Raw genomic sequence first — 24,460 nt, forward strand, 5'->3', positions numbered from 1 at the left:
TTCCGCACATCCCTACCGAGCATCTCCCAGGTACTGCTAGAAAGTGCTAGGACGTGTCAGTAAACAGAATAAATAAGCTCCCCCACCCCTGGGGGGCTGACCCTCCCGCAGAGGAGGCTGATGGCTGGACAGTGTCACACGGACAAGGCGGATCCAGAGACCGGAGCAAGGAGCCCCAGGATTTGTCCCTTCTGGCCACAGCCCACCACAGGCCTGAGAGGACAGCATGAGGCCTGCACACCAGCCACGTGTCAGCCCGGATTGGAAGAGGACGCTGCTGCGACTCTTGGCCGTTTCCTCAAGCAGAGGCACCTGGTGGCAAAAGCAAACTCCCCACTGGTAGACTGGGGGTGTCTGTGCGTGGAAAGCAGACGGCTCATCAGGGAGGTGCTTCTGGAGGTGTGGACGGGGCAGGTGGCAGGTGGGTGACTCTGAGAACAGCCCTGGCCTTGGTCCCGTTGGGGCCCCAGTGGGCAGATTCCCCGGCAGGCTCCTCCCAGGAGTGGCCAAGTACAGGCTGGCTCCCTTGCAGCTTGCGATGGGGGAGCCCACTCAGATCGCACGCTGGAGAGACAAGTGGGACAAGCCAGGGTTGGGGCCCCACCGCACATCCCCTGGTGGGAGGTGTCAGGCTAAGTCGTGTAACCAGAGAAGGGGTCACTGGCAGGGCCAGCTCTCGTCCACCTCTGGCTGAGCCATGACAGGATGGACTCCAGGGCACCCCCATGTCCTCCTCGCATGCTGGCCCTTGACCACGCCCAGACTGTCCTGACCCAGGTTTCCCAAGACTGCCACCCATCGTCACCTCCCCTGCCGTGCCCTCTCCCCACGGGCAAGCCACCTCAGACCTTGGTGGAAAAGCCATCAGGGCGATGTCCTCAGAGCCTGTGGGTGAGGCCAGCAGGTCCCCAGGGAGCCTGGTGCAGCCTGTCCCATGAGGGGAAACCGTTTGGGGAACAATCAAGTAAGAATCTGCAACATCAACCAATGTCATCAACAATAACGTGTCTACAGATTTTATTATTTCTGTATCTCCTGTTGTTAGAAAACATCCTTACTACTGAGCTAAAAATATAAGTAAACAAAAGGATTCTGAGGAAAGTTTTAAGCAGAAGGACGAGGAACCTGTTATGTACAGCTGGAGGAACTGACGAAAAGAGACGCAACAGTTACAAGATGTTACAGATATAACTGCAAGTCTGTCTGGCCGCAGACCGCACCAAGAGTTTTCCATCTTGAGGTGGAAGGCGATTCTAAGGGGAGCCGTTTCTGGACACGCCCTCTGAGAACGGCTGGCCTCACGCTGTCGGGCGGAATCTCTACCCTTGACTTCGGTTGACGTGATGACACTTCGTTGAGCAGACCGTGCTCCTCGGGGGCCCCGTAACGGGAGGCCCCACTCTGGACCCAGGCCTCCCGGGCCCCCAGGCAGCGGTCCCGCTGAGCCCTAACCCTGAAAACCGGGTCCCCGACAAGCACACTCCTGCCGTCCATCAGGGGCGTGTGAATTTACTGCACACCCTCGTCCCGGTTTCCCAGCTTCACATTTCATGCCGGTTAAGGACAAAGTGTGTGCAGAAATCACAGGGCCGCACAGGTGTGCCCAGCTGTGTGTGCGTGGGGGACCTGGACCCCCGTCACCGTCCCGCCGGCTAGGAACCAGGCTCGAGTTCTTCGCGAGCTCTTACTGAAGTGGGAGGCGTGTCTGCGAAGGCTCCCGGGGGCCGACCCCACCAGATGCCTGCAATGAGCCAGCTGCCTTACACAATCTCATGTAGGGCCCTCGAGGCCTCACAGGAACACTGCCGGACACACTTGACGAGTTCGCCTCAAGGGACGCTGCTTGGCTACGTCCCGCATTTCCCCCAGATTTCTTTTTTAAAGATGAAAAGACAGTTTCCTCAGATCTTACTGCCTGTTGAAGTTGGATGTGATGTCCGCTGGTTTACCTGGCAAAGCCTGGGCCCCTGGGGTCTGCGTCAGAGACTCCTACACCGCCGCCCGCCCCAGCTTACCTCCTCGGGAGGTGAGCCCAGGACCACTCACTCAGTCACTTTCTTCTGACGACGATGAAGGAAGAAACCAGGTCGGGAGGTAACCAGCCCCACAGACTCCAGGGAGCAGGGGATGGAATCCGAGCCCAGAACTGAACGCCTCCCGCGTCTGCTTGGCTAACTGTCCCGTGGCAGCGGGATAGGTGAGTTCGCATTTCCTGATGAGACGAAGCCTCGCTCCGGAGACGTGAAATCGACCACGAGGACGCACTCTGCCTCCGAGTAGCAGCGATATGAAGAGGCCGCAGGGCGCCCTGTGCGCACAGTGAATAAGAAATGCCAGAATGCTGTGTTCAGGGGAGGGGAAGGGGCTCGCGCTTCCCACGCCGACACCGACAGCCAAAGTCTATCCAGAGCCTCCCGCAGCCCCGCTCGGAGAACACCCACGACCAAAATGCAAAATGCCGTTCACGGTGACCGTGGGAGGGGCGGTCTCATTAACCCCTTTCTGTAGATGACAAAACCCAGGCTGAGAAGCGGAAAGAACTGTCCCAAGTCCCCGTCGGTGAATGAGGGGGCCTGACCCCCACCCCAACACACAAGCACCCCCTGGGGGCCCTCACCTGTCGGCAAGCTTACACATTTAAGTCACCGCACGGCACACACGTGCCAGGGTGTATGTCCAGAGAAATGGATGTGTGTCGTAACTGGTAACAAACTCGCAGAGTCACAAGGAGCACGGAGGACACGCCATCCTGGCTGGACCCACACGACCATCTGTGAATGTGGAAGAAACCATTTGTTCAAAGAGAGGCGGCGAACTGCCCAACACAGGGTGCTCCGTCTCGTCCTCGGGGATCGGGAACACCTGCGCCTGGACTTGCAGCGGAATCCACGGAGTCAGCAGCGCCCTTCCCTCTGGAACCTAGTCGGCAGCTGGAACCACCACCAGCTTTCCACAAAACCCCGCCTGCAATCCAGGCTCTGGTTCTCGGAGACCAGTTCCCTAACCTTCGTGAAAGAGTCCACGCTTCCTGTGTACCCAGGCTTGTCTGACGCAGACTGCTAAGAATTCCGGGAGATGCGCTTGCCCACCCCCAGACCCCCGTTGGCGGGAAGACTGCCGGTTCCCGCGGTGAATGCCAGGCTCTCGCTAAGGCAGCTCGCGCTCAGAGAGCACTCGCCGGGGACCAGACCCCGTCCTGGGCACCCCACCCGCATTCACTCTCCCAACCCTACGAAAACCCTCCTGACGGGTTCAACCTTACCCCACTTTACAGCCAAGGAGGGAACGGGAGGCAGAGGAGCAGAGCCCCTCCCAGGGTCACGGCAGAACCCGTGCCCGTGGCTCCAGTCCACTGCCTTCTCACGCCACGGGATGTAACTCACGAGGTGGAGAAAACTGTGGCCTGCGCCACCTTGCGCCAGGGACAGAGCTGGTTACAAGTAGCTCTCAGGGCAGTCCTGGGAATTCTGAGCACAGGGCACAGGAAAATGGCTGAAAACACCATCAGAACATGTTACCTACGTGAAGTTCTGTGTGGAAGGACCGCTGAGGCCGCTGAAGTCGGACATGTGGCCGTGTTGGAGGCGACCGGCCCGACCGAGCAGAACGTCGGCAAATACTCCATTTTCAACTCGAAGAATGCCGCTGCACAAGGAATCCGGCTCATTCTGGGTGATCAGCACGTGTTCTCTATGGGGATCGCCCTAAGAACATAAGATGAACGAAGTATATACCATTTCAGTTTTAAGTACGCCAACATGCCGGGGTCAAGGACCACACACCCAGTACGTCCTTCCCCGAACACAGGCGCTAGCCTCCCGTTCCTTGTTCTAAGGGCTACACCCTCTCCACGGAGGCTTTCAAGTCAAGGAGCTTATAAACGGCCCCTGACCCAGTCAGAGTCCTTGGCCTCACCAATTCAAGGGTTGAAAATATGTACAAGGGTCCTCTTGTGACCAATATCCCGAGGTGAAGAAGCCAGATCAGCTGATTGCCAGCGTCTGTTAGGAGGGACCAAGCGCTCCCGCTCCGACTGGCTTCCCTGTTTGCTAAAGCACTTGTGCAGAGCAAAGCCCACCTGGGTCGCGGGCCGCCACAGCTGGGGCGTCAGTGCACCTGTGACCTGATGGGAAGAGGGGCAGGTAAATGCGTGGCCATGAGTCTGCAACGGGGTTCCCGTGCAATGGGGGGAGCAGGTGTGCGGGCAGGCACGGGCCTGCAATCGCGCACAGGTGAGCATGCAGGTGAAAGCAGGGCATCGGCTGCGCCACTGCCCTCCCCATCTACACCTGCTGTGCGCGCTCACCTAGGAGGGTGAGTGAGCCATGGAGTACCACCCAGCCCTGTGAGAGGCTCTGCCAAGGAGCCTGCTGCCAGCCAGACAGGGAGGGGCGGGGGAAGGAGGGAGGGAGGGGAGAGGGAGGGGACGGAGGGGGCAGAGAGCAGCCTCACACACCGGCCCCCTCCACGTGAGGCCCCACGTCCTGCAAACCCAGCTGGGCCTGGCTCTGGGCTCTGCGAACCACGCCCCGCTGCAGTGGAGACGTTTTCAGCCCTCGCGAATCACTTTTCTCCTGGGCCTCTTTGCAGACGTCACGTCCTCCTGCCCCAGGACCTGCCTGATCCTTCAGCAGGACCTCCTTCTCCCTCCCTGAAGCCCCCAGTCCCATGGCCACAGCTAGCTGCCAGGCAGGCTGGGGAAGGCTGTCTTTACCCTGGGGGGCCGTGGGCTTCTCCACCGATAAGGAGGTGACAGTGATGGCAGGCTCACAGGCCTGGCCACTGTGCCCCTCACAGTGAATCCCCCCTTTGGGGACCTGTCCTCCTCCCAGCCGAACAGGATCTCTGCCTTTGCACGTTGGCAGAAATAATGTGACACAGCATTTTTCAAAGCCAACTAGAAAGAATTACTGTAAGCAATTGTTTTTCATAAAAGATCACTCCTTTGAGAATAATTGTTTCCATATTTGTGGGATTTTTGACATTTTAGGAAGCAAAATTACATGTAAACATTTGTTCTGCAAACCAAAAGTGTGAAAAAAGACGTGCTCAAGTCCTTAACAAACGCTTCCGTGCCTCGGAATTCCCAACTCTCTTAAACGTTGATGAAGACCCAGGGAAGAGGTCATCCTTTCAGATCACGTTTCACACCAAGGATCACGTTTCTCATGTCGAGGAAAGTGGAACAGACAACAGAGCTGAGAGAGGCTTCGTGCCGATGAGGTTTTCCATCGCTGGGGCCCTGGAAACCCGTACTTTCGTGATAGTTGCAATCCACGCAGAAGGTATAAGACACCATCAAGTATTTAGATTCTGGTTTGATGCCAAACGTCTGCATATCTGAGGGAAGTGGTTTTATCTGGAACCCAAGTGCTGTAAAAATAGGACGCTCTGTGGAGGGCGGCCTGCAGAAATGGGTGACCATGGGGCGACGTCCATCAGGAGTCCTGATCTGTGAGCAGAGAGAAAGACGCCTGGAAATGACGCCAGAGCCTTTAGCAGCCCTGGCGGCGATCTTGGTCCGTCAGTCGGTTTCTCGTGCCTCAATTTCCACGTCTATAAAATGGCCCTGTTCCACTCACAGAAGGCGTCTTGGAAACCGTTCTGTTCCAAACAAATTAAACTTCACGCTGAATGCGTGTGGAATGCACAGGTGCCCTGAGAGCCACACACACACCAGGGGGAGAGGGTAACAGGACCCCCAGGTCTTACCAGTCTGACGTTTGGGTCAAACTTGAAGGAAGTGACGAGGCAGAAATGCAGATGTCCAGGCAAAGGGAACAGCAGATATTAGAGACCTAAGGCCACCTGCCCGCAGGGTTGGGAGGCCGCATGGGGAGGACAAGCTGGAAGGGTAGGACGAGGGGCTCCAGCTTGTTCACTGATGGGGTGGGTGTTGCCAGCGAGCCAGGACCTGCTGACCTGCGGGAGGGTCCCTCTGGCTACAGTGCTGTGACTCTGCCCTAAGCAAGTCTTTTCATTCTGACCTTTGACACCTGGGGCCTGCGGACCCTGCAGGGATGGCCCTTCCCAGAACTAGCTAACTCACCTTTCATGTGCAAAGCAGCCATCCAGAGCCCACTCCCACCCCTCCTCTCTGTGGCCACTGCCCACCAGCCCTAATCACCCCAGGGCAGTTGCCGGACAACCAGGGACAGCCCCACACCCCACCAGCCACTGGAATTACTCACACTGGCCAATTCTAAGCCGGGTTGTCCGGCTTCCTCTACTCCTCCTGCGGAAACCACAGTAAAGGGTCTTGCTACATTTTCCACCCGCTCCCACTACCTCCCAACAGAGCCTGGAGCTTCCCAACCCCCATGGCAAGCAGGCCTCCTGTTTCTAGGGAACTGTGAGCAAGATTTCATACTTCGTGCCATGTCCTTGTCTGTGTGTCTCAGCACACCACACTAAAGCAAACTCCACGTACCCCTACAACACACTCTTAGGAAAGTAGACATTTAACGCGCCCCAAACAAAACTTCCAGGGAAATTTTTAGCAATGGGACAAACTCATTCTATAATTTGGATGGACAAATAAACTTGTATGAGTCACTAAGACAGTTCTTAAAAGAAGCAGGCACGGGAGTTCACCCTGCTGGTCACTGAGGCACATGACTCCAAAGGTCCAGCAGTTGGAAGAGTGTGGGGCCGCCACAACACAGAAACCAAGGCAACAGAACAGAGCTTCTGGAAAGAGCTTTATAAATCCCTGTGCTCATGCCCGAAGGGGAGCCTCAAGCTGAGGAGGGGAGTCAATAGATGGTGTTGAGAATACGGGGTCACAGTGTAGAAGAGAAAAATGTGTCGACGGATTAAAAACACCGTGAAAGGCAGCACGAAAAATAAGTATCAGAAGAAAATGGAGAACTCGTCTTCTCTGAGAATCCGTACATAGCTCTAAAATCCAACAGACCCAAACACAGAGCCCACGCCAGCAAGCAGGCACCTCGCGTTGTCGGTCCGTCTGGACAACTGGACGCTCCGTCGTCCAAAGACAGTCGCAGAGCAGGAACAAGGAGCCTCAGGGACACAGCTAGGGCTTCCCAGAGCCCGGCCAGCTGCTCTGTGCGCCAGGGTCTGTAGTCCAGAAGATTCCTGCACAACCGCGGGGGATTTGCCTTAGAGGTTCAAGGGCCCCACTGGTAGTTTCTCCACCACAAGAAAGACAACTCCTTATAACCCCTTGCCCGAGACCAACTTCTCCTAGTCAAGCTTCCAGAACACTCTATGACTTCTAGAATATTTCATCACAGGATTAACATTGAAGCAAAGAAGGTATGAAGCAGTGCAAGCCAACCAACTTGCCTGGACTCACCCTTCTGGGCCTTGCACTCCTCATCCCTGCTCTCCATGGACCCATCCTTCTAGGCCCCGCACTCCTCACCTCTAGTCTCCATGGACTCACCTTTCTGGGCCCTGCACTTCTCATCCCTGCTCTCCATGGACTCACCCTTCTAAGCCCCATTTTCACCCCCACTCTCCAGGGACTCACCCTTCCAGGCTCTGCACTCCTCACCCCTGTTCTCCTGGCTGCTTTCTGCCAAGCCTTTGGGGTTTCTCCATGGCTCTGCTTCTTGAGGAGTGGAGAACCCCTCTCCTCGCCCATCATTCTTTGCTCTTCACACTGTCCCACCAGCTCCCGGCTGGGTTCCTGTGTCTGGGATCAGAGCAATTGGCCACTGAATGCTCAGAGATCAGCAGTGTGCTGATGGCCACACGGGCAATGGAGACAGCGACCACCACTGTCCGCCAGCAAGTAAGACCCACCATAGTCCCCAAAGGCTGTGCTGTCAGCACTCACAGTGGAGAAGGTAGGCCCTGAGCTAGTTGCCTTTACAGATTTGACAACCAAGGCTCCAAGGAGAGGTCACCTGCCCCAGTCCAGCATGAGGCTTAGAAAGGGCACTGGGACCTAGCCTGGCTCTTTCCCTTTCTGTATGGGCGAGGCTGTGTAAGAGGACTTGGACGACTACTGAACCACAGGCCTCTCTTTTTGGTTCCCCAGCTTTTCTCTTTCCCTCAAAACACAGAAGGGCCCTCAGCAAGGTCACACTTGACCATATCAGCTGGCAAGGGGATCAGCCAGGTTATCAGAGGGCTGGTCACTTCCCGACCTGCTGCCCAAGCAGGGACACGGCTGGGGAGCCTCACAGGGCAAGGATGTCCTCAGGACTCCAGGACCAGGCAGTCCTGCAGCAGGTGCTAGCCTTCCCCTACCCCCAGAGCAATGCATGAACACTTTGGGCTACTTCCTCATGATTTCAGTCATCTGTGTGTGAACCGAGGGGCTGCTGGATCGTATCCAAGTTGTCCTTCCTCACCCACTCCCGCTGCCTGCGTGGGGCCCCACCTCCTGCTGGTCAGGGTCACAAGGAGAGGCATGCACAGAAATTGAGCTGTTCTCACTACATACAGTTTGTGGTAAATGTTTGACATTTATAAATTTTAATGAAGGAACTATTTCAGTTTTGCCCTAGTTAATAATACTATGCCACAAATTAGGGATCCCCAAATGTCTCCCCTTCATGCAAGGGAATAATTCCATGAACTAGAGTAATGAGGCCAGGAGAAACAATCATTTGATTCACACCCCCTCAAAACACTGGGTCCCAGTTAGCAAATGCCTCCGTGCTCCCCTGGTGCCTCGGCCCACTATCTGGGTGGACCCGAGATCGAGTGGACACTCTGCGTCTGGGAGGAGGCCTGCTCTCGGGGCTCCTGGTACAGCTCGCAGCCAGGGCTGGCCCAGACTGGACCGAGGAGCTGCACAGGGAGGACCTCCTTCCCCCACGGACGCCTTCCACGTGAGGTCCCAGCAAGGACAAGCAACGCAGAAGAAAAGCAGCAGAAGCTGGGTCTGGGTCCATTCCTAGTGGAGCCTCGACGGAGTCCGCGTTGGCCTCTCACACGGGCGGTCGGGCTCCTCGTGTCCCCCGGGATTCGGGCAGGTGGGGGGCCTTGCGCAGCGACCGCCTGAGCTGCTGGAGAGGGCGACTTGGCGGGTCCTGCTGCGCCAGGGACAGGCCCGGCCTGAGGGTCCCCGTGGGCTGGCCACTGAGGGACGTGCGCCGCCACAGCCCGAGAGCCCCTCTGGACCCGGGGTCCTGGACCCGCGCCAACCCCCGCCGGCCCCCAGGAGCTCAGGTCTGGCGCCAGGCGCGAGCGGGGCCGCCTCCCGGCCCGCGGGGGCGGGGCTCTCGGGATGCCCCGCCCCCGCCCGCCCAGGTCTCGCCCCGCCGGCGCCCCCCGCCCGCCCGCCCCGCCCCTCGCGTCACGCCGCCGCCCGCCTGCGCCTGCGCGCCCGCCCGTCGCGCATCCTCGGCCCGCAGCCCCGCGCCCCGCGCCCGCTCCGCGCCGGGCTCCGCATCCGCTCTGCGCCCCGCGCCCCGCTCCCGGCGGCGGGCGGCGGCCATGAGGCTGCGGGCGCGCGGTCCCCGGGCCGCCCCCTCGTCCAACGCCGCCTCCAGCGTGGGGGCCGGCGACGCGCGGCGGCTGGTGCCCCCGGGGCGGAACCCCTTCGTGCACGAGCTGCGCCTCAGCGCCCTGCGGAAGGCCCAGGTGGGTGCCCGCCCCAGGCCGGGCCGCCGGGGGCGGGGATGCGCGGCCGCGCAGGGGTCCCGCGGGCCCGGCTCCTCGCCCCCCCCGCCGCCCCCGGCGGCCTGCGACCCCCCCCACAGCCTTGCGGCCGGCGGCCCTCACCCCATCCCCGGGGCCCTCACCCCCTTTCCCGGATCCCCGGACCGCCGGATCGCCGCACCCGCTTCCCTTGGCGTTCGGCGCCGCGCGGTCCCCGGGTCCCGCGTCCCTTCCCGCCGCGTGCAGGCCCTCGAGGGACCGGCGCGGCTCCCCCTGGGTGTGACTTGCTCACTTGATGAGATTCGTGTTGGGGCCTCGTTGGTCATTCGAGTCCGGGCCGGAGACGGGGGTGCGAGCCGGGGGTGCGAGCCGTGCGAAGGGAGCCGCAGGATTTCCGCCTCTGCGTTCGCGAGTTGTGCTCTGGGGAGTGTGTGCAGGGGGGGGCTCCCTTGGGGGTTCGTCTGCAACGGAATCGGCTTCGCATCCCCAGTTCCAGCGAGGGAGGTAACGGTGTGCAGTTTCCATCACGTTTTATGTGTGGAGTCCTCTGGTACCTGTCTGAGGGATGGACGCCTGCGGGAAGCAGCGGGGCCCCACACTTGTCCTTTTTCTTTACATGGCTTCTAGGGGGATGCATTCCCGGACCTGGCGGGGTAATTCCCTCACCCGGTGGGGTGATTCCCTGACCTGCGTGGTGGGGTAATTCCTTGTCATGGTGGAGTCATTTCCTGACCTGGAGGGAACATTCCCTGACCTGGTGGGGTGATTCCCCAGCAGTGTTGGGCCTCAGCATTGACATCCCTGCCTGCTGGTTGTGCGTTGTGTTTGCATTTCTGTAAGATTGCTCACAACACGGCCTTTCTTTTAATTCCAAAACCGTACTAGCAGCAGGCACAACTTTAGGGCTTGAACAGTGTACAGTTGGTGGAGAGTGTATTTCCAGCTGGAACCAAACATTTTGGGGTAACACTGAGATTCTTCTTTAGTGGGTAAAGTTTTTCTTTTGAAATAACATTACAGTGAAAAGCTCTTGAAGTTTAGCGTTGTTGTCCTGGGTTGCATGCTTTTCTTGAAGCCTCCTCTGGGTGGGCTTGGTTATCATTGTGGGAGAGGGAAGGGTAGGCACAAGATTGAAGACAAGGGAGAGGGGGGAGGGTGGCATCCCGTCTAGGGACGTGAAAAAGCAGAGTTGTACCAGTCAGCTCCTGGGCCTTGTCCCCTGTGTCTGTGTGTGTCTGGAGACAGACACCGTTATCTGCCCACCCCTCGGGTCTGCTGGCACCTGCCCCTCTGCGTTCCATTGCTCGCAGACTCGAACTCCTCACCTGCCAGCTGCTGTATCTAGCTGTTGGGGGCGGGGGGAGGTTAGGAGCACAACCACTTCCTCTGGGCTCCTGAATGGTGCCCCCACCAGCCCTCACCCCTGTCACTCCTGTGGTCCACAGGCCTTCTGCCACCCACTTTGCTGAACCCCCTGAGGGTGACCCTGGGACTGAGCCCTGACTCTTCCAGGCAGTTTCCAAGGCCTTGCCCCACCTATGTCTTCCCGCCTTTGCCTACTCTCTCTTGGCCTCTCTGCTCCTCCGGCAGGTCTTGGCAACGTTATCACCTGCAGGAGGAAGCCCCCTCCTCCCTGGAGGTCCCTGGAGGGCCGCCTCTGCATCCCTCTCACGTTTGCAGCCCCTCCCCCGTTACTGTGGATGAACAGGGGCCAGGTCTGTCTGCCACAGACTGTGTGCTCATTGTCCAAGTGGGGTCTGCCGTAGATACCCAGCCAGTTGCTGGGCGAATAAATGTGCAAAGGAGACGATATCCAAGCAGAGCCAGAGACCCCCGTGCCCCTCAGGCAAGGACACAGGATTGTGCATTGGAGTTTGGAGCAGCTCCTATGGGCTGTTCTTCAGTGAGGCGGGGACTCTGGTTTTAGATGTTGGGAGGCAGCTGCTGGAAGACGTTCAGAAAAAGAGCAGGTGGGTGGAAGGTTTTAGCCTCCCAGAAAGGGAAGGATACTTCGCATACACCTTGTTGCCGTGTTGCATATGCCCTGTCAGATACGCATCGGAATAATTGTGGTGTATTTTATATGTTCATAATGGGGCTGTGGTTACTCGGGTGTCTGCAGTGTGTGGTCCAAGGTAGGAGCTTGTGCCTTCTAGGTTCCAAGTTCCGCTCTACAGAAACATTTTGCTTTTCACAAGCAGTGCTCTGCAAGCTTTGCACCTGTATAGAATCACGGTGCTCAGGTCTCAGCAGAGAGAACTAGACTGTCCAAGCAAAGGGAGTCGGCCTCCCAAAATGGATAAATAAATCCAGCAAGGACTGAGATGCCCAAGGGCTGCTCAGAAGCTCACCTGAATTCTGAGTTAGGATAAACCAGTGAGGGTGCCTGCGTTCACCTGTTAGCATTTGCTGCTGGGGAGGGGCTGCCATGTGTGTGCAGATTACTGACCAGTCCATCTGTCATTTAACTGCAGATTTAGCAGGGAATTTCAACATCTCTCTGGACAGAAAATAACTCATTAAGATATGAAAAATTGAATACTATGATATTGGGTAGTCATGTGGTGATTCTCTGTTTTTAGGGGTCATGAACTGGTTTCTATCACCCGGGTTTTTTGGGTACCTCCGTTGGAACCCTCGGGGGTGAGTGCATCCCACCTCCAGCTCTGATGTTTCCCCATCTCTGAGCCCCCAGTGACTAGTGCCAGGGAGATTTACTTCCTGGAAAGCAGTCTGGCTTCCTCGACACAGTGGCAGTGAGTCCTCTGAGGTCGCCCCTCGGCCGGTCCTCATGCGTTTGCTGTGATGTGTCAGGGTGACCTTAACCTTTCCCGAGCTAGTGTTTCTCACATTTCTAGTGTTCCGTAAACCTTGAGTGAGGTTGTGAATTATTGTGAAAATCAGCCCAGAGGAAAGTGTGTGTCTAACTGTGAACGCAGTGTTGACCTTCTCCAGTCCGGTCACCAAGCAGCCCTTCGTGCCGCCTTCTGTGTGGTATTAGAACTAACCAGCATGTTCCTGGTGTTTGCCCCACGTTCCAGCCTTGTGAGCTGGGGTGTTTCCAAGCTCGTTAAACACAGTCCCTAAGCACACACAGGGCAGCGGGTCCCAGCGTCTCTCAGGCACGGCGCTAACTCTGTTCTCTTGCATTTGCTGGGACTTCACGAAGCTGCCCCAGACTGCCCCGCGTAGAGCCGCTGGCGTCCTCCCTGCTCGTGTGCGGGACCTGCCGCAGATGCCTGGAGACTGGCCTATTTACTCCCAGAAGTCGTTTTTCCATTTGAGAGAAAGAGGAGTGATTTATTTTCTCTAAAAAGCTACTTGCCACATGAAATCTTTTTTTTTTTTTAAAGATTTTATTTATTTATTTATTCGACAGAGATAGAGACAGCCAGCGAGAGAGGGAACACAAGCAGGGGGAGTGGGAGAGGAAGAAGCAGGCTCACAGTGGAGGAGCCTGATGTGGGGCTCGATCCCAGAACGCCGGGATCACGCCCTGAGCCGAAGGCAGACGCTTCACCGCTGTGCCACCCAGGCGCCCCCACATGAAATCTTTTTTTAAAACATCTTTCATGATTTTGATATTCCAAACCCCTAGGATGGGGTGCAGAGCTGGCTCGCACAGGGGCCGTGAGGTCTAGAGGGTGGGGACCGGTGTGGCCACCCAGTGGGATCCTCTGCTCCACGCACAGCACCCCCAGAAGTGAGCCTGGTGCCTTAGACAGCCAGGAATCCAAGGCCGAGGGGCTGGTTTGGACCAGGCCCTGAATGGTCCCGTGTACACGGCCAACAGCTGAGCAGAGCCCTCTCCCTGTATTGGAAGGAGTCGTCAGTCACTTCTGTGCCATGGGACTCATTAGCTCCACATCCTCGTGGGGGCTTCCAGACTGCTGGAGCTCAGCATTTCCCAAGCCCAGAGCCCTCCTCCCCTGCCCCTGAGCACTCAGGGCACTTTCACCTCCTCTCCCCACTTTTGCCTCCTGCACCAGTCAGCAGCCGCCACCCCAGCCCCTCCCATTCCACCCTAGCTGCACTCAAGCCTTGTGCCCAGGAGCACTTGGACCAGTGCGCTCTACACATCCCTGGTGTACTTAGAAGAGTGCCCACCTGGCCGGGGGTAGACTGCCCAGGTTTCTACTGCAAGCTTGGTGTCAGGCCCATTCTCACCCACAAATGTTACTGTTGGGATGCTCCAGGGGGCTCCCTGCAGCTGGGGAAGTACAGAATATGCCCTTGGTCTCCTTGCAGCTGGAGGGGGACTCACAGCTGGGGGCTAGAGACAGGATGTGGTTGGGGGGGCTCCCTACAGTTGGGGGACAGGGCCTGGAGGTTCCCTAGGAGCTTCCCACAGCTGGGGGCCTGGAGCCAGCTTTTGGGTGAAGCCAGCAGTTGGGGGTGAAGTTGAGCCAGATTGTCCTGGGGGTGCTGTATCGGAGAGCTGAGCAGGGCAGGAGGTGCCCAGCTGGGAGCGTCTGCAGCTGGTCGGGACACCCCAGGACTGTTCCTGGAGGAGCCCCCTTGGCGAGGGACTCAAGATGCACTGTTATCCTGGCCCCCGCAAGTGCTCTGCTGGAATTTGGTGAACAAACGGAAGCAGCTGGAAATGCTACAGCACTTGAATTTCAGGATTTTTCTATTCCACTGTGCCAGAGGCCCCGGAGATAAGGGATTTCCTAGGGCCACAGCCTGGGTGTGTCTGTCAGTGTGAGCAGGGCGGAGGGTCTGTCTGGGGAGGGGAGAGAATTCTTGGGGGGTTCTCTCAGTCTCCTTGATCCCTGCCCCAGGCTCCAGCCCCCACCAGGCACCTCTGCACCCCCCACATCCCTGCTCCTGCTGCCTGTCGTCCTGACTGAGGCAGCAGCCAAGGTAAACCGCTGCCCCTAACCCTGCACCCACTCTGTGCGCGGCAACACACCCCAAGCTGAGAGGATGCGCAGTTAAGGGGAGGGACTTCCTCGGGACCCTGAGCCCCGAGGGCAGGACGGCAGGGACCTGCTCTGTCCTGGACCACAGCCAGGGGCTCCTAGCAGCCCAGGAGATGTACAGACTGTTAGTAAACAGATGAGCTCATGGCCCCCTGGAGCTTCCCCGAGCGCGGGAGCTCGGTGGTCCCTCTCGGCACAGTGCTGGCCCCGCCGCCGTTCTGACCCTGTATGTGGCTTCTGGGCATCACTCGCTCAGTGGACCAGGACCTTTTCTGTGCGTGGTCTGTGCACCTCCCCCTCCCTGCTCCCGCTCCCTCCGTGTTTCTCATCCCCTTGGGTGGGGGTTTTCTCAAGAAAAAGCCAGTGCCTCCTGGGATGGCCCTCCTGTCCCAGCCCCTTACCAGGTTGCCTGTGGTGCGGGCCCTGCACCTGCCCCCCCAGAGCTGCCCGTCCAGCCTTGCTCAGAGCCTGAGCTTCTCTGCCCGTCTGAGGGACTCTGCAGCTCCTGGTCTCTGCAGGTGGGAGGTCTGTGCCTGGAAAGCTCCCTTTCTGAGCAGCTGTACTTCCCGGGTGTGCAGGCCCCCCGGGTGAGATGCCTGTGGGAACGGGTCAGGTGCCGCTGCGTCCCTGGTCTCTGAGTAGGGATTTGGAGCCTGCTCCCACGTTGTGTCTGAGCCTTGTCCTTGGAGTGGGACAGCCGGCCCAGAACTCTGGCTCTTGGCCGTGTTTCTACCTCTGTCCCAGCCATTGTCCTCAGCACCTGCCAACAGAGGCAGGCCCTGCCGGCGCTCCGCTCTTGGGGCTGAGTGGGCAGCCGCAGAAGGACCTCTGGCCTGCGGTTCAGTTTTTGTGGGATTCCCCATCTGGAGCCTGCAGGAGCGGCTGCTCAGAATCACAGAGACCACAGGGTCTCCAGCTGAAGGGGCCTGAAAACCCTGGGGAAATGTGATTTTGTATGAAACAAGTGGGTAGCAGGGGGCGAGGGGAGCCCAGAGGCCGGCTGGTGGCAGGGAAGGACGTCAGCACCCTCCCCGGCCGCCCCCAGGGCTCTGCTCCGGGCACTTGGTTATCTTTGCTTCAATCCCCAGGTGTTCCCGAGCTGCTGAAGGAAAGGTGCGCCCTCCCCAGCTCCACCCAGGCAAGCCGGCTGCTGTGCCGACCGTGCTGCTGCCCATGGGGCTTGGAGCCTGTGGGGCTGCAGGCCCTCCCCGCTCGTCGGGAGCAGTGCTGGCTCTGGCTTGTGATCAGCACTTGGCACGTGTTCAGTGACCCAGTGAACTTCAGTTTCCTCTCCGACGCGGCTTGCAGGGGGCGCTGTGTGCGAGGCCCCAACTGGTTGGCCGTGCCCTAGCCTGAACCCTCCGGTGGCGGTGGCGAGGGCAGGGACTGGGGAACGCCCACACTGGCTGGGCAGGGGGAGCAGTCTGCGTTTGTAGTGTTAGGGGCCCAGGGGCTCTGGGTGCTCGGGCGGAGCGGGGTCCCCCCATGCCGGCCGTGGGCTCCTAGGGCTGAGTTCCTACAGGGGAGCCAGGGCGGCTGCCGCAGGAGCCGTGGTGACGGTGACGAGTGCAGCGGGCAGTCGGGAGTCCTCCTCTCGGCCCCCAAGCCTGCCCCTTCCAGCTGCCTCACACCCCTGCCCCTTCCCTGCCTTGGGGCCCAGCCTCTGGTGGTCAGTGTCTTACTGGTGGTTCTCCCTGGAGACGCTGAGTCTGTCTGCCCTGGGAGGTGTCTCCTGATGTCCTAAGGCCGCATTTCCCTGGCCCTCACGCGGAGTCTCCTTAGCTCGTCTGATGCCCTTAAGCGTGGACTGAGTGCCATGCCCTGCCCAGCCTCCTCATGCCCCCAGTGCCGAGATCTCTGCTACGTTCTCCTGGGGGCCCTGAGCTGCCCTCTGCACTGACCACTGACCGTGTGGTTGTGACCCTGTGCCAGGGGCCTGCAAACACGGCCCCGTGAAACCCTCGGTGCTGGGGGACGGGACTGGCCTTGGGCCCGAGCCAGTGGCAGGCTCTGATCTCCACCCCGCTGGACCCTCGGACGCTGGCTAAAAAGCAGGTGAGGAAGGACTGTGTGGTGTTGGTGGGGGTCCTGATGTGGCTCCCTTGGTTACAGAGCGTACGTGTAGGGTCGCCTTAGAGCGGGGCAGCTCTGATCCCGTAAGGAGCTGCACAGAGGTCTGTTTCTACCGTAGAACACGGCCGTGCTGTCGGGCTGCGTGGCAGATCGGTAAACTCAGAGCGAGTTCCTGAGAGACGCTGTCCTTTGCACAAGACTCCGGGCTGGGCACACGTGCCAAGACGGGATTCGAAATCTGAGCAGAGAGACCGGCGTGCTGGGGAAGTCAGGGCTGCTTGCGGGTTGAAAATAAAAAATAGCTGTTGTAGCAACGCTGTATTTAATTTTAGATTTGAGTGGGAGAGTTGAGAAGAAATAGCTTGTATGTAGCAGTGAGTGTGGTCCTGGCAGGAGAGGGTCCACACAGGTGGACACACAACTTCAGAGTGTGGGACCGCTGAAGACCAGGGGCAAGAAGACCAACGTTCACACGTTAGTGAGAAAAAGACGAGGGAGTCCGATGTGAATTGGACACAGGATTAAATAGAATGACAAATGACACAGAAGGCGGCCAGCTACTCTGGAAACACAGGGTGCCCAGGGAAGATGGACCTGCCCCGCAGACGTGGCCCTACTCCCGGCAGCCGTCCCCGCCTCCCCGCACTGTCCACACCCCGGATTTCTAGCCTCGCTCTGTGTTTCATCTCTTCGTGGAAAGGAGCCTTTTTCTCGAGAGCAGCCGTGTGTGACTTGACAGTGTCGCTCACAGCCACCGTTGAGAACACGGCTCTTTCTCTCTACTTTCCAGCTAGGAGGCTGTCTCCACATCCCAGGCCGTGTGCGGTCTGCATCCCTGTGTTTGGGAAAGGTGTTTTGCTGATGGGGGGAGCAGTGGGGAGAAGGTTTCTTAGGTTGGTTTGCTGGGTTTGCACCTGCCAGGTGTTGGGTCCGGAGCTGATGCTCTTGGAGCGCCTTCCCAGGCTCCGAGGCAGGAAAGGGCTGGGTCACGCCAGCCGATGGCGCTCCTGTGACGATTGCCGTACTTTTTCCAAGTTCTTGAGAAAGAAGACAAGTCGATGTGTCTGGTTGGTCGCTGGGTCGGGAGAAAGTGGCCTAGGTGGCAGGAATCAGCAGCACGTGGCTCTGTGGAGCCCCTTCCTGCCCGAGCCGGGCTGAGTGAGGGGCACTGGCCGTGGCTTCCCAGTTTCAGAATATTCTGTCTGTTCTCAGGATTTTCAAAAACAACTTGCTTTATTTTTAAATACGTAACGGCCAAAGAGAAAGGTGGATTCCGCAGGTGCAGTTTCCCTCTGTTTACCTCATGTGGCCGTCTTTCTGCAGAATCCGCAAGGCTTGTCTCCTCATGGGAAGAGCCTGGGGGGACCCAGACCGGCCTTCCAGGGCGCCCTCCCTCCACCCCTGAGCCCCAGTGCGGGCTTGTTTCAGAAGATGAGCCCATCCTGCCCGCAGACCCGGGCCCCCACTGAGCTGCCAGGCTGCCCGTCTGCCTCTTGCTCTGCCATGGGGCACATGCACTGTCTGGGTGGATTAACTGATTGGGGGTAGTGGATTCTCTTGGTCGTGTTATCCCTAGAACCACAGCCCTACGGGAACTTTGACTCCGAGGCATTCCTTCAGCTGTGGGCAGTGGGTCCGCTCCACCCTGCTTTGGGTGCTGGGCCGGGAGCGCTAGAAATCCAGAAGTCTGGCACTCCCCCTCCGCGGCCCCGGGAACCCATCCTTGTGGGCGTGGGCAGACCCACAGGTCAGAATACCGTTTGTCCTTTCCACTTGGGATCTGAGCACCCTTGATGTCGGCTCAGGGTGCCCGTGGGTCCCTCCAGGGCCCCCCGTGTTTACCGTGTGTGTAGCACCCCCACTAATCAGGCCTATTCGCTTCTGCCCCTGGGCCCCACGCCCCTTAGCGATTGTCCGCCCTCCGTGCATTCACCCAGGCTGCCAGCTGTCCTGGAAAATCCTGCCTTTCAAAAAACCTAAGCAATGTGACGATAGGAGTCCTATTGTTGTCTCTTCTGTCTCTGAGCAATGGTCACCTCGGGATCTGTCCTCCTGCCCCAGGGAGCTTGAAGCTCCTCCCTCCAGCTGGCTGCTGGCACCTGTCACACAGGCGACCTTTGGCTCGCTGGCCCCTGGTGGTGCCCCTGGGTGACATCCAGCTCTGTTGCAACCAGCAGCACCTGTGCAAGCCACTCCGTGGGGAGCTGGACCGGGGCCTGCCAGCCGGCCAGGTGCACATGCGGGCTGTACCCGAGTCGTCCCCTGCGGTGTGGACAGGCACACGGCCTCGTGGGGAGGACAGGCCCCGTGGCCAGCCCTGAGCTATGTTTGCTCCGGTCTCAGGAGCACCTGGCCTCTGCCAGCACTGGGGGGACTCGGGGCTCGGCACTCAGCCTCCCCGTGGCAACGGCGTGGAGCTCTGGCCACGGAACACACAGGGGCTGGCGGTCCACGTTTGTTCTCGGTCATCCGTCTCTGCCCGCAGCCCCCAGGAGTGGTTTGCGGCGACTGAGGGTGGACGGAGTGCCGCCCGCGTGCGAGCGTAGTTTTCAGACGCTGGCCTGGGCTCTGAGTGCGCGCCTCCGTCCATCCGCAGCCAGCAGGTGCTCCCCAGTGTGTGCGCTCCTGTGTTCTCTAACCACGTGGGGAATGCGTTTCTCTTCTGCGTGTTTGTCAGTGTGTTTCCATATCCGTTGGAATGGCCATAATTACTCTTTCCCACAGTGAAAGCACAGCGGCTTTGGAAACCCCCCGCCGGTGGCCTGCCCGCTACCGTGCCGAGTGCCGTGGAGGCAGCACGCGCCTCGCGGCCCGGTGCCCGCTGTGCACTGTGACTCGGCCGCTGTGCCGTCAGGCTGCCGACCCTTCTCCCGTCAGAGCGGTCACGCCGACACCCTCGCGCTCCCCTGTGCATCTCCTGCCCGCAGGCCCTGTGTCAGCACCTCGCACAGCCGGCTGGGGGCCTCGGATGGCGCCACTCCCATGTGTGCTCCGGGGGTGTATGACATCCAGGTACGGGGCTGGCCCGTCCACTCCAGCAAGGACACGTGTCCCAGTGACCCAGCTGGGCAGGGGGACAGCGTGGGTGGAGACGCTGGCCACCCGTATGGCTCCATGGGCCTTTGTCTCTTAAACAGCATGTGGACAGTGTGTGTTGGCTGTGAAACACAAGGAGCTTGGACAGCTTGCATGAGGACGATGTTAGTGGCCTTGGCAGAGAGGAGGGAGTGACCGCCAGGTGCGTCTGAGCTGGGCCTTGTGACCAGAGGGGTCTTTGGCAGGGAGTTCCAGACAGCATGCGAGGTGAATTCACTGCAGATTGGTGAATGTGGTCTTTCACACACCTTGTCGCGGGGGGTTGGGGACACGCACCGGTGTGCCCGCTGGGGCGTGACGCCGCCGTGGGCCGGCAGCTTGAGCAACAGGCGCTCCTCGCCCTGGTCCTGGAGGCTGGAAGTCCGCTCTCCAAGCTCCTCCTCTTGGCATGTAGACGCCGTCTCTTCCAGGAGCCGTTGCAAAGGCCTCCCTCTGTGTGTCTGTAAGCTAATCTCTTCTTAGGACACCTGCCATATGGAATTAGGGTCCACTCCAGTGACCTAATTTTACCTTAATCACCTCTTAAAGGCCCTGTGTTCAAATACAGCCACATTCTGAGGTCCGGGGTGGGGGGCACATAGTTCAGCTCCTTACACCAAAGCAGAGAAAATGCAGGAGCCCTGTGCCCACCACCCTGTCTCAGCAATCACCAGCTTATGGCCATTCTGGTCTCAGGGACACCCACTGTCCTCCCACCCCCAGTGATTGTGACGCAAAGCCCAGACTCCACCATTTCAGCCACAAATGCTCCGGGTGTATCTGCATCCCACGAGGAGGACGGCCAGCAGCCACGGCCCAGCACCAGCAGCACAGTCCGCGCCCCCGCACAGGCGCTGAGCCGGGCGTGTCTGCATCAGCCCCGCCTGCCCCGCAGCCTCACACGCACACTCCCTCACCTGGGTGTGCGTGCGCGATAAGGTTCTAGGGAGCCTCTGGGGAACGCTCGCAGATGCCCCCCGTGGCTGCCCCGAGGGACAGTCTCATGGGACAAACTGTGTGATGCCTGATGTCCTCTCATGGGCCAGCATCACCCCCAGGAGCCTGCGTCCCTCCAAAGGCGACCAGTGAGGTGGGGTGTGTGCAGATGTGTGTGCGCCCGGGGTGATGGACGCAGGGCGCCAGCGCACGTGAAGGTCCCATCAGTGCATTGATCTTATCGGTGCTCAGATTGCTGTCTGCCGTGGGGGCTCCGAAGTCCGGGAGCCTTTGCCGCCTTCCTGATTTTAGCTGTACCCCGCTGTCCTGGTTCCTCTTCCACGTTCTCCGCCCCGGCCTGGAATTGGCTTCACCCAGGAGTCCTGGTTCCTTTGGGCAGGAAATGGCATTCAGAGCCCGCAGGCAGCCGTGGCATCCCCCCTGCACCTGGGTGGGTCCCCACCGGGGTCTGCTCACCGGGGCTCTTGATGCAGTGTGCTAGGTTAGAATGGCTGCTCTGTGAGCTTGTATGTCCACATCTGTTCACAGCACACCCCTTCCTGATGGACAGTGTATCGTGGCCAACGTGAGTGACCTCACTCAGCCGGGGAGGCTGGATGCAGGTCCTCCTAGAACTGGGCTGTAAACCCTCAGCTCGAGGGGGGTGGGGGGGGGGCACCTCACGGCTTATTTGACCTGGTGCTCTTGAGGGTCACTGGGCTGCTGAGAGGGGCAGTCAGGCTGCATCCGTCAGACCTTAGAGGGGATGCAGGTCCCGTATTTCCAGTTGTTCCTGCTCTGTCTGCAGCATTCCCCCCCCCATGCTGCTGCGTTGTCCTCCTCCGCCCCCACCCGGTGCCGTCACCTGGGAGCAAGGCCAGCATTCTCTCCCCAAGGCCCCTGCTCTCCTGCCCCCGCCTGCCCCTGCCTGCCCCCGCCCAGGGCCGCTGTCCGTCCATCCCTGCCTGCTGCCTGCTGACCCACCTCCCAGCTCTGAGAGGGGCTTCTGCGGGAGTGGGTTTTGGGGGCTGTCCCCGGTCCCCCTCCCCCCAAGCCGGGGGTTCTGAGTCAAGTGTCCCACACAGAGCTGGGTCTTACTTGGGTTGTGGGAAATGGAGCCCTGCCCTCTCCCCAGGGCGCCCCCCTGCCTCCCTGCATGTTCCCCCAGGGACTGTGATCCTAGGGCTCTGTAATTCCATGGGCTTGCCCTCCAGGCCGGCCGAGGAGCAGAGGTGCCCGTGGCCTCGGGGAAGGAGGCGCCATTTCCGGCCTGGCCGCTAATGACAGCGCCTTGTGGGCACCCAGCAGAACGGCCTGGAGACGGCACGACTGCTCCCTTTCATCTGCTCTGTGCCCTTTGTTTTCCAGTCCAGCCAGGACTTTCTACCAATGTCTTTTTGGTGATTGTGGTCTCTCCGCAGCCCTAGCCCACTTGAGAACGTCCACGTGGCTGATGTGGCTGGCTGGCTGTCGTCCTGTGGCTGCAAACACTGAGTCTGCTCAGACAGACTGAGACACTGGGCCCATTTGCACAGGGCATGGTGGGTGGCAAGGCTGCCAGGAGGCCAGTGGCCGGGCCAGGGTGGACACAGGCGACAGAGCCTGTGAAGACAAGTGGGCCAGAAGGTGCAGGAGAATAGGAGGATCCAACCAGGGGGCAGCCTAGAGCTCAGGACAAGTGGTCAGAGCCCACAGAAGGTTCTGGAGGGGGCTGCATGAAGCCGTCCAAGTCCTGTCCCTCCTGGGGACAGTTTCCCCTCCTCTGGGGCAGGGCTGAGCCTGGCGGAAATATGTGGGCCCTCTGGTTGGGCCAGGTGAAGGCAGAGTCCTGGGGCCCCAGAGAGCAGCCCAGGCAGGTCCCCCTGCACCCCGTGGGCTCCCGAGGGTGCTTGCCTTCCCCAAGCAGCTCACACAGTGCCCCGTCAGTTGGTACCTGGGGAGCCACGTCCTGCCCTGTCCTTCAGGCCGAGGCACTGCGGTTCACTGGAGGTCTGTGACTCAGACCACGTTCCGTTCCACCTGCCCACTCATCGCCTCGTGGGAGGCTTGTCTGTTTACGGAGGGTCCGAGTGTGTGATGGTCACTCACATGTCCTCTCCCCGCTGGCTGTGAAGCTCGGAAACCAGATTGTGTCTTCTCGGGTGCGTGTCAAAGCGGGCATGTGAGCACATCATCTGAGGGTCAGTGCTGGCCACGTGCTGTGTCCCATGTGGAATGGCCAAGTGAACCCCGTGGCTGCTGGCCTACTTGCGGGAATGTAGGTTAACTAAGCCACGTAAAGAGCAGCTGTGTGTGCCTTGACCCGGGGCACTGGGCAGGTTCGGGTCACACTTCCCCGGCACCGCTTCCCTGGGGCCGCTCGGAGCCCCGTCCTGGTCTGCGGTTCGGAGATGCATGGGCTGGGGGTGGAAGCCGCGTGCTCTCCCGGAGCCCCGTGCGGTACGCTCTGCCGCACGGACATGTGGGAATGGGAGCTGGCTGCAGAGTGGGTGCGCGGTAGGAGAGCACGCCGGTGAGCCAGCGGCTTTGCGCTGCACCTGCCGCATGGGACGGACGTTCTGAGACGTTCCGTTAGCATGCTTCACAGGCAGCGGCCGTCGATGGCAGCGAACACTCAGCCTTCCGGTAACTTAACTGTGGGGGTAGATGGTACTTCGAGAAAGCTGCGTGTTCTCGGCGTGACTGTTGAGAAAGAGGGCACTTCTGAAAATAACACCGGGGCTTTCACCTCAGGAAGTTCAGAGGGACATTGGAGTTGACTCAGAAAGAGTCTGTAGAAGCTAAAATTAATATGACCGACTGGTCACAGTAGAGACAGTAAATACGTCCAAAACCGGCTCAATAAACACATTAATAAACTAGAAGAATATCTGTCAACGTAGGCTGGAAAGTTTTAGAGGCACAAATAATAGTAAATACACAGCGGGGCAGGGCAGGGTTGTCATAGACACGCGGCAGAACGCAAGGGGCAGCTTCATTCAAGTTCTCTTGAAAACACCCGGTGGGGAAGTAATTGGGGAGAAATCTGCTGAGACTTTCAGAGAGGATTTCCTTCGACAAAACCCCTGAAACGAATTCAAGCGAATGTAGAAAATCTAGATAGACAGTAAAAAAAAGCAGAAAACCCCCAGCATTAGATACATACATCTTTGTAGAAGCTCCCCTAGGAGCTGGCTCGCCAGCGTGTGGACGTCCCCGCAGGGCCCGCCCGGAGGGCCCCTGACTTTCCCGGACGCAAACTCGAGCAGCTCGAGAGAAGGTGGCCCAGCGGGTAGCGGCCGGCACCATGACCGAGGTTTTCAGGTTAGAAACGCCATGGCTGCCCTGTCCGCGGGCTGAGGGAGCAGGAAGGACGGCGGTGACATTCAGCGCGTTCACGACTTAAAGCAGACGCGACTCACAAAAAACGGGTGGGGAGGTACGTTCTCATCAGCGGGGAACATTTGCTACACTTCGAGGAAGCCCCCGCTTGATAGGAAACATTGTCGCCAACGTCACCCCCGGACTGGGGGCGAGGGGGGGGAGGAGGCCAGCACAGGGGCCGCGCCAAGCTTGCCCTGACCCACCGGCCCTGTGGTGACGCAGGTCCGCACGGTGCACAGCCGGCCGCCAGCCCCATGGGGCGGTTGGGACTCAAGATGAGCCGCAGTGTCAAATGAACCCTGGATTTTCAAGACGTCATGAAAAAGTGTGAAATATCTCGTTCATAATGTTTGTATTGAGTCCACACTGAAATGATAGTATTTCAGATATACGAGTAAACTATATTACATTGATTTCATCCCCTTTCATGTGTTACACGTGGCCGCTAGACGATTTAGAATTACCTACACGGCTTGCACTGTATGCCTGTTGGGCAGTGCCGGTCTTCA

The 24,460-nt window shown here is 59.2% G+C and overlaps 1 protein-coding gene and 2 long non-coding RNA genes across 3 annotated transcripts in view; 1 reads left to right on the forward strand and 2 right to left on the reverse strand.

The window, feature by feature from the left end:
* Positions 1 to 1,003: 1,003 nt before the first annotated feature.
* On the reverse strand, positions 1,004 to 3,880 carry LOC148108888 (uncharacterized). The gene is made up of 3 exons (XR_015726820.1): positions 3,523 to 3,880; positions 2,618 to 2,771; positions 1,004 to 2,308 (listed from the first exon to the last, which is right to left on the reverse strand). It is a non-coding gene; the product is annotated as an uncharacterized LOC148108888 (long non-coding RNA).
* A 2,740-nt stretch (positions 3,881 to 6,620) lies between these two features.
* Positions 6,621 to 9,979, reverse strand: LOC148108889 (uncharacterized). The gene is made up of 3 exons (XR_015726891.1): positions 9,872 to 9,979; positions 7,496 to 7,660; positions 6,621 to 7,098 (listed from the first exon to the last, which is right to left on the reverse strand). It is a non-coding gene; the product is annotated as an uncharacterized LOC148108889 (long non-coding RNA).
* Positions 9,337 to 24,460, forward strand: part of LPCAT1 (lysophosphatidylcholine acyltransferase 1) — a 45,441-nt gene continuing 30,317 nt past the window's right edge. The window contains exon 1 of the mRNA XM_045808000.2: positions 9,337 to 9,561. Coding sequence (XP_045663956.1) covers positions 9,415 to 9,561 — 147 coding nt within the window. The 5' untranslated portion in view covers positions 9,337 to 9,414. The remainder of the gene's footprint in view (positions 9,562 to 24,460) is intronic.

The sequence above is a fragment of the Ursus americanus genome, chromosome 15 (assembly GCF_024610735.1).
Source record: "Ursus americanus isolate L20-20 chromosome 15, mUrsAme1.1.p, whole genome shotgun sequence".
Lineage (NCBI taxonomy): Eukaryota > Metazoa > Chordata > Mammalia > Carnivora > Ursidae > Ursus > Ursus americanus.